Source organism: Lactuca virosa, chromosome 4 (assembly GCF_052849685.1).
Source record: "Lactuca virosa cultivar CGN04683 chromosome 4, Lactuca_virosa_CGN04683_v6, whole genome shotgun sequence".
Taxonomy (NCBI): Eukaryota; Viridiplantae; Streptophyta; class Magnoliopsida; order Asterales; family Asteraceae; genus Lactuca; species Lactuca virosa.
The window spans coordinates 430,345,887-430,355,961 of NC_136429.1; the positions used below are offsets into that span (position 1 = coordinate 430,345,887).

The window sequence follows — 10,075 nt, forward strand, 5'->3', positions numbered from 1 at the left end:
TCGCAAATCTTCGGCGAGCTCCGTTTTTAACGTTCTTTATATATCCCAGAATGATATCAACGAGCTCTACAACTTTCATTAAGGTCTTAACATCTAATTCTCACTCTAGCTAAAATTCATATTTAGATCGGTTTAGACTACGAAAGTTTGTTCAAAATTCATAAATTCTTCATACGAACTCCGTTCTCGACTGTATTTATATCGACAGGTTCATATTTACGAGATCTTCAATTTTCGTTTAGATTGTTTCGGATAACAATCAACCGATTTAAATTTCGAATTCTGGGCCCGCATTGCTACGCTGAAACTTCGAAAAATCATAAATTCTTTTACAAAGTCAGATTTGGACGTTTCTTATATGCATGCTCATGGTTTTATGACTACTGCGACTTTCGTTTAGATTGATTAGGCTAATAAGCAACCTATCTAAAATTCATTTTTCACGATACGTTGAACCGTGTCGGTTTAATCTCAAAGCCTCAAAGAAGCATAACTTCTTCATACGAAGTCGGATTTAAGCGTTCCATATATCTACAGAAATCGTATTGACGTTTCCTACATGTTCATGCCGATTACTTGGGCTAAAAGAGTGTTATGTTTCTACTTCAAATCTTATAAACAACGAGTTATATTAGATTCTACAGAAGAGTGAAAATATGGTGTTACACGTATGTTTCTAAGCACCTGGGTAATTTGGTATTGCTTATTTGATTAGCTAAGTTGAAGCTTATCTGAGATATGTATTTAGTAAATTATAAATTTATAATATTTATATTATTAACATATTTATGATATGAAATTATACTGACATGACAAATTATTAAATTTTCATTTCGCGTCCATATGTCAGTAACACGTACTTAGCTATAAAACTTTTTATTGAAGACGACATTGAGGAAATAATCTCTTTCAAAAAAAGGTTATATGAAATTTCCACATAATTTCTCATTTCGTTTTACTGTTTTTTTAATTCGAATTTATAATATCTAATATTAATTAAGCTAAATAGTTTGCAAGCAAAAATAAACTCTTCGACTTCTTCGGTTTCACCTATGATTCATAAGCATGCATTTGAAGCCTCAGATCGTTTTTTGAAGGATATATTGAGTTGTGATGTTCGTATCAACTCAAAATTGCCATTTGAAGGAAAAACAATTGTTTTGGAGGCGATTTTAGACATATTCTATCGGTTGTTCCTAATGGCAGCAGGTAAGACATTGTGAATGCTTCTTTAAGTTCCTCTTATATTTGGTCAGATTGAAAAGTATTAACATTAACAAATAAACATGAGGTTAAGTGTTATCACATCTGATATTTAAGAAACGGCGAATTTTGCAAAATGGATTTTGGATATAAGAGAAGGAAAGGTTGGTGGTTTAAATGATGGTGATGCAATTATTTATATTCGCGATGATCTTCTCATTGCTGATTCATCTGATCATATTGGTTCATTAATTGAATTTGTCTATCCTTCTATTGTTGAAAATACCAAGGATCCGATTTACTTTCAAGAAAGAGCAATCATTGCACCGAAGAATAAAGTCGTTCAAGAGATTAATAAGCGTTTGTTATCATTATTTCCAGGAGCTCAACAAGAGTACTTAAGTTCAAATAGTCTTTCTTATGCATATTTTTTTCACAATTACTTTGATGAAACTTTACACTCCCCTGATGTTCTAAATGGTCTTAAACTGTCTGGTATGCCAATTCATAATTTGGTATTAAAAGTTGGTGTTCCAGTTATGTTATTAAAGAATATTGATCAGAAATGCGGATTGTGCAATGGCACAAGGCTACAGGCTATTGCATTGGGTAAACGTGTTATAGAAGTTGAGATAATATCTGGAAGCAATATCAGAAACCGTAAGTATATTCCAAGAATGTCTTTGACGCCTTCGGATAAAATGATTCCTTTCACATTTCAAAGATGACAATTTCCACTGTCTGTATGTTTTGCAATGAGAATAAATAAAAGTCAAGGACAGTCACTATAGAAGGTTGGGTTGTTTCTGAGTCAACCCGTATACACTCATGGACAGTTGTATTTTGCATTGTCAAGAGTTACAAGTAAAGATGTATTAAAAATATTAATTTTAGATAAAGATTCAAGAGTTAAAAGTAAAGATGGATTAAAAATATTAATTTTAGATAAAGATGGTAAACTTACTAATACGACATCTAATATTGTATTCAAGGAACTCTTTGGAATTTTGATATTCATAAAAATAAGTGTCAATATTTAAATAGTTGTCTTTATTATTATAAATTAAATTACCTACTTATTTATCATTTTGTTTGAATAGATTTAACAAGTTTTAATTAATTAATGTTTAATATTTACAACATTATTCTCATCATCATTTTATAAATACTTAGTTTTTATTTTATTTTATTTTTATATATTGAAATAGTTAATTTATTCATTATTGCATTTGTATTTATGTAAAATTATTAATAAAAAAATATGTAATGCTTACCACTTTATATTATTTTTCTTAAAAAAAAACTTTGTGTATTACTCGTGGCTCACACCTAGTTGTTTAATAAAATATATGCTCACTTATTTCAATTTCATTCTCACAAAACGATATAGTATTGAATTTAACACTATACCCATCGTATCTAAGTTGTATTTTGTTTAATCCAACTTTCCATTCAAAAATACTAACTTTGATTGATCAAACTTATTCAATCTTGGAAAACCACCTTCATCATTCTAAAAAACTATCTAACCAGTGTCGTCAACGAAGAGACTGTAAAATAGCTAAAATCAGACAAAATCCAATTCCACTAGTCGAGTGTACCACCTATTATACGGCATCGAACAAAGAAATATCCCATTCCGTCATGAATGTGTTTAATCACTTTACCTAAAATAGCATATGGTAGGGACAAGCCTTTTAACCAAAAAATCAAAATGGAACCGAAACACAAGGGCGGATTTAGAACACTGGAAGTGTATGCAAATGCCTACTCTGGATTTAGAACACTGGAAGCGTATGCAATATATATATATATATATATATATATATATATATATATATATATATATATATTAAAAATGCATACCCTTGTCACATTACATGCATACCCAAACTAAAATTTAAACCTAGGATTCTTCTTCCTGACAACAATAGTTGACATAATGAAAATTTTATAATTTTTTTGTGAATACTTGTTATTATATCGACATATTATACAAATGACGAAGTCAAACGATCGGTCCCCCCCCCCCCCCCCACCGGAAAGTATACACGGCTTAACAACTCAAATCAGTAGTGAGAAGCTAGTGATTGTAAGGAAGGAGTGCTTAGAAAAAAGTTGTTGATGTAGTTCCTTTTTATTCTTTGGAAACAACATGAGTCTTATCTAGAAATAAAATTAGTTCAAAGCAGCCTGCCATTTCCACCAAATAAAGTCTAAACCTTTACTTCTAGCCAGTATATCTCTCCTTAAACGAATTTCTAACATATAAAAAATCATGATAAAATTTTTTCATTTTTTTAAACCATTTCCACAACCATAATATAATAAACCATTGTTTTCAAAACAAATCCTTAAAATCAGGGTGTCAAAAATCTCTCAAAACATATGTCAGCAGGAGGATGTGTACGATCACGCCTTTGCCATGACCCGATCATCTGATGTACCTGAAAGGCTGAAACCATGAAACCAACAACTGTACGGCAAAGCTTAGTGAGTTCCCCAAAACTACTCCACACGAAAATACATATACAATGCATGCATACTGGGCCCAAAACATAAAATTGGATTTTTCCTGAGCCCACAACATGAGACTAGATTTCCTACTCCCGGCCCACAGCCATGACTGGCATGCTCCCGAGCCCACAACATAAGATTGGATTGCTCTCCCGACCCTCAACTTATGGCTGGAATGCTCTCAGGTTTTTTGGCTTACTGCACAAACCAATACCACCTCAACCCAACCGCACTATGTCGACATATGAAACAGATAAATAATATCCAACAAATACAAATAATCATACAGATCTACCAATCTAACAGATCACTACAACATAGCAACATCCTATACAAGGGTACATAACACCATCTAGTGGGTCGGTATTGGTGCCTTCGACCCACGAGTACACTGAGGAAAACTCACTTTGAAGTCTATAAGATAGCGGTGTTGAATACAGATCCGACAATAAGCTCTACAATCAGCTACATAACACCCAGGGACCAAAAACTCAAACTATAGCCTGAAACCCTAAGTCTGACCTAAAGTCAAACTGATGGGTTTTCAGAGCATTCTAACACTCCTATGGTGTACATGCAACCCTAGAAACCTTGGATCTATGTTTGACTAAGATACATGCAAATAATTATTTTTCCAAGGTTCTTATCCTATCTAGCATGGCATGGGGAACTTGAATCAAATAAAGCTAGTAGAATTACTTACCTTGTAGTTGTAGTTGATTGCTTGGAGTTTTAGAGCCTAGCACCAATAGTGTGGATGCCTCAAATGGAAATCACAAATCACCATAAACTTGGAATTTTGAGAGAATAGTAATCACCTTTCTTGAAATCGGCCCTCTTACTTTACTCACCACAACTAGTGTGATTTCAAGAACCAAAGCCTCCTTTATATAGTGTGGTGGATTAGGGTTACACATATGTAAACCCTAATACCCATGTCTTTTCATTTCCATGAGATCCATGGGTTAAAGCTCCATGGAGTATCCATGGACTTTCCATGCAAGCCTAGCCCATTCCAAATAAGCATTAGCCCACACTATATAAATACAAGAGCCCATATTTAATTAGTCATACTTTTGATCTCTAAATTAATTCTAAATTAATTATAGATCAACACTAATTAAATAATATGATTTTATATTAATATATTAGAACTTATAATATATTAATAAATCATAACTTATACTATTCTCAAACGATTATCCATAAATTGTTCGGGTGAAGTGTAACCCAAATGGACCATGCCGAGTCGGGTCAAGTACATACCAAATATAGTTATGGACTTAGACACCAGATCCAACAGTCTCCCACTTGGATAAGTCTAATAACTATAGTTGCAAGTATGACTTCAGGAACCGATCAGCAATCGTAGCTCTTTAAGCTCTGTTGAACTATGAAGCGCCATTTTAGATAAGTGATCATTTAATCCTCTGTTCTAGATATCAGCCGGACAAATACATGGAACATGGTCTTGCTTATTGTCCAACATTTGTTTCCCGATTTCCGATTTGTTTGACATAGAACTTAACTGAACACATCAATTTAGTTCTGACCGGGCCCGGTACATAGGTCAAAACAAAATCATCGAGGGGCCCAGATATCGCTTCTAATCCTAGAAGGAACAGATAAACTTCGACTCATATGTTTGCTCTACTACTTGTTGAACTACACACAAAGGCACGGTTTATAACATCGAGTTACCAATGCGTTTTCATGCAATCAATGCATAACCAACTCATAGGCAACAAATCATATCTCTAGGTTTGAAGACTTATATGATATTACCGTCTCACGATCACTCGAGATAAATTCCATGAAGTGATACAAGTGAGCGTGGGTTGAATCCAATACTCAGAACTTATGAGCACTCATGAGTGCTGTAGCCCCGCTTTGTCTAACATCTTAGACCTCTACAAGCCAACCCATGACAGTCTTGATTCATATCTACTTCCAACATATGACCGACTGTGGAGAGTTTGAATAATATGATATAAACCATAACATAATTATTCTGGAAGTCAAAACATGCAAAAAGAAATAATAGTAAACGATTGACAAGAGATAGCAACACTTTACTCATAAATGACAGCTTTTATTTATCATCAAATGTCAATTACATTTTACAAATTTCAAGATTATCTAACTACTAAAACTAATATCATCCTTCAGCCCTATGCTCCGAGCACGCTGGAGATGCTTAGCCCGAGTCAGTCCCTTCGTGAGGGGATCTGCTGGGTTCTCATCCGATGATACCCTCTTTGCCACGAGGATTCCTTCTTCTATTCGATGTCTGATGAAGTGATATTTTCTGTCAATGTGTCTGGATCTCCCATGATCTCTTGGTTCCTTGGCTAAGGCAACCGCACTATTGCTGTCACAGAAAATCTCCATTGGCTCCTTTATAGCTGGTACAACTCCAAGGTCTCCGATGAAGTTCTTTAGCCATATAGCCTCCTTTGCTGCCTCGCTTGCTGCTATATACTCTGATTCACAAGTGGAATCAGCCACTGTCTCCTGCTTGGAACTTTTCCAAGTAATTGCCCCTCCGTTTAGAGTAAAGACCCAGCCTGACTGAGAGCGGAAATTATCCATGTCAGTCTGGAAGCTAGCATCACTGTACCCTACAACTCTCAAGTCTTCACTGCCACCGAGGGTAAGGACCCAGTCCTTAGTCCTCCGTAGGTACTTGAGGATATTCTTTACCGCAGTCCAGTGTGCCTTGCCAGGGTTCCCCTGATACCTGATAACCATGCTCAATGCAAAGGCTACATCAGGTCGAGTACACGTCATAGCATACATGATCGATCCTACAGCTGAAGCATAAGGTATTCGACTCATTTCTGCTATCTCAGCCTCAGTACTAGGGCTTTGTGTCTTACTTAATCTGGCGTTACTCTGGATGGGTAACTCTCCTTTCTTGGAGTTATGCATGTTGAACCTTTTCAACACTTTGTCCACATAGGTGCTTTGACTAAGTCCAATTAGTCTTTTACTCCTGTTTCTCAAAATCCTTATCCCTAGGATATAGGCAGCTTCTCCAAGGTCCTTCATAGCGAAACACTTCCCAAGCCAGGACTTTACTTCCTGCAGGGTTGGGATGTCATTTCCTATGAGTAGTATGTCATCCACATACAGTACCAAAAAGCTGACTATACTCCCACTAGCCTTGATATAGACACAAGATTCGTCTTCACTCCTTGAAAAGCCAAATTCTTTGACTTTCTCATCAAAGCAAAGATTCCATCTGCGAGGTGCCTGTTTTAATCCATAAATGGATTTTTCGAGCATACACACTCTACTGGGGTACTCTGTACTGACAAAACCCTCTGGCTGAACCGTGTAAACATCTTCAGCCAACTTTCCATTAAGGAAAGCGGTTTTGACATCCATTTGCCATATTTCATAATCATGAAATGCAGCAATGGCTAACAGAACCCTAATAGACTTAATCTTGGCCACTGGTGAAAAGGTCTCATCATAATCAACTCCCGGAGTTTGAGAATAACCCTTTGCAACCAGTCGTGCCTTATAAGTGTGTACATTACCATCCATGTCGGTCTTCTTCTTGAAGATCCATTTGCACCCAACTATCTTACGATCAGGTACATTGTCAACCAAGTTCCAAACTTGATTGTCATACATGGACTGTATCTCGCTATCCATAGCCTCTTTCCATTTAGCAGCCTCAGGGCCTGCCATGCCTTCCGTGTAGCTGTTAGGCTCATCCAGATTTACCAGTGTGTTATCACTGATAAGTGTCTCACCTTCTGCAGTAATATGAAAACCATAATAATGCTCAGGTGCATTCCTAACTCTGATGGAACGCCTCAGAGGTATAGATTCTTCAGTCGGCTCAATAGGAGTTTCCTCCTCAGGTTTAGGGCTAGGGTTTGAGGTTCCTTCACCACTTGACTCTTGAATTTCCTCAAGGTCAATTTGCCTCCCACTGTCTCCTTGGCTCATGAATTCTCTCTCTCGAAAGAATCCTCTTCTTGCTACAAAGACCACATTATCACTGGGTCTGTAGAAGATGTAACCAAAGGATTTCTGTGGGTAGCCGATGAAAATACACCTTTCGCTTCGGGGTTCGAGCTTATCGTGAGTCTCGCGTCTCACGAAAGCCTCGCAACCCCAAATCTTGATGTGGTCTAGATTGGGAACTTTTCCAGTCCACACCTCGTGAGGTGTTTTGGCAACCTTCTTTGTAGGGACTAGATTAAGGATATGGGCGGCAATCTCTAAGGCATACCCCCAAAATGAGATTGGTAGCGAAGCTCGACTCATCATGGAACGAACCATGTCCAACAAGGTCCGATTGCGCCTCTCAGCTACACCATTCAACTGTGGTGTCCAAGGAGGTGTCAATTGTGAGACAATCCCACATTCCTTAAGATAGTCAAGGAACTCAGTACTAAGATACTCACCACCACGATCGGATCGAAGCATCTTAATGTTCCTGCCCAACTGATTCTCAACTTATTGCTTAAACTCTTTGAATTTCTCAAAGGTTTCTGACTTATGCTTGATTAGGTAGACATATCCATATCTACTAAAATCATCAGTAAAAGTCACATAGAACCGATTAGCATCTCTTGTGGCAGTTCTGAAGGGTCCACACACATCCGTGTGTATGAGGTCCAACAAACCTTCACCCCTAGCACAAGTGCCAGTAAAAGGTGACTTTTTCATTTTACCAAGCAAACAAGATTCACAACTATCATCTGACTTTAGGTCAAATGACTCCAAGACTCCATCCTTTTGGAGTTGGCCTATACGTTTCTTGCTTACTTGTCCAAGACGACAATGCCATAAGGATGCTTTATCTAAGCTAGTGGAAGAGTTAATACACAATACATTATTTCCTAGAATATCTACAACAGATACAGTTTCATACACGCCATCACAAGGTAATGCTTTAAAATAAAGAACATTATTAAAGAAAGCATCAATACTACCATTATTATTATCAAAATAAAAGGTAAAACCTTGTTTATACAATGCATGAAAGGAAATAACATTTCTTGCCATTTCTGGCGAATAATAACATTTATTCAAATCTAATGTAAACCCACTATTTAGCACTAAGGAATAAACTCCTATCTTGGTGACAGGTGAAGCTTTCCTGTTTCCCATGATCAAGTTTATCTTTCCCTGCTCCACATTCTCACTTCTTTTTAGTCCCTGCAAATCACAACATATGTGAATACCACAACCTGTATCAAGGACCCAAGACATAGAATGAGGTGAGTTATTAGACAATATAGTGTATATACCTGCATGGTTGGGTTTTACTTTCCCATCCTTCAAATCTTGCTGGTGCTTTGGGCAGTTTCGCTTCCAGTGCGACTTTTCATGGCAATAGAAGCATTCAGCCTCATTAGGGTTAGCAGAAGGAGTGACAAAACCTTTCTTGGTTTTGCTTGAAGAGGAGCCTTCAAGGGTCTTACCCTTGGTACCCTTAGAAGGGTTCTTTCTCTTCTTCCCTTTGCCATGCCCGATTGCCAAGACATTGGCCGCAGTTGGAGTAGGAGTAGGAGTAGTAACAACCGACTTACCCTTTAGACCACTTTCGGCGATCTTCAAGAGTCCTTGAAGTTTGCTGAGGGTGACTTCTTCCTTGTTCATGTGATATTTCATGCGGAATTGATCATAACACGATGGCAAGGAGTGCAAAATGATGTCTATTGCTAACTCCTCAGGGAAGTTCACATTCAGCTTCAGTAAACGGTCCACATACCTTTGGATTTTCTGCATGTGGCCCGTGATGGGTTCACCATCCTTCATTCGGGTTGTTATCATGGAGGAAATTATTTCATATCGCTCTTGACGAGCACTTTGATGGTAGCGGTCCATCAAGTCCTGGTGCATCTCAAAAGGATAATAGTCCTCATAGGACTTTTGGAGCTCGGCTGTCATGGTGGCCATCATGATGCATGCCACTTTTGTAGCATCTCTTTCATGTACCTCATATTCAACAAGCTCTTCAGGAGTAGCAGTTGGCTCGGGTACCTTCAGCTCCTTGTCGAGAACATATTCTTTGTTCTCATACCGAGTGACCATCCTGATGTTTCTGATCCAATCTGTAAAGTTGGACCCATCAAAGATGACTCTCCCACAAAGATTCATGAGAGAGAAGGAGCTAGTAGGGTTTGAGCCAGAAGCATTGTTATTGGAAGACATCTGAAAAGAAGAAGGAATAGATTAGATTAGATATATAGATAGTCCTTAACAAAACACCCAAATGTAATATTAAGGCTAGGACCCAACACAATATTTTATAACTTAGAAGAGGGATGCGTAATCTAAGCTATAAGATATTTGAAGGTAGGTGAATGACGATTCACCAATTTCCACC

General features: G+C 37.3%; 1 protein-coding gene across 1 annotated transcript; it reads left to right on the plus strand.

The window, feature by feature from the left end:
- Nucleotides 1–1,052: 1,052 nt before the first annotated feature.
- Nucleotides 1,053–1,931, plus strand: LOC145106622 (uncharacterized). Its single transcript, XM_079043582.1, has 2 exons — nt 1,053–1,209; nt 1,321–1,931. Exons 1-2 carry the CDS (start codon nt 1,053–1,055, stop codon nt 1,929–1,931), a joined length of 768 nt encoding a protein of 255 aa, XP_078899708.1.
- The last annotated feature ends 8,144 nt before the right edge of the window (nt 1,932–10,075 follow it).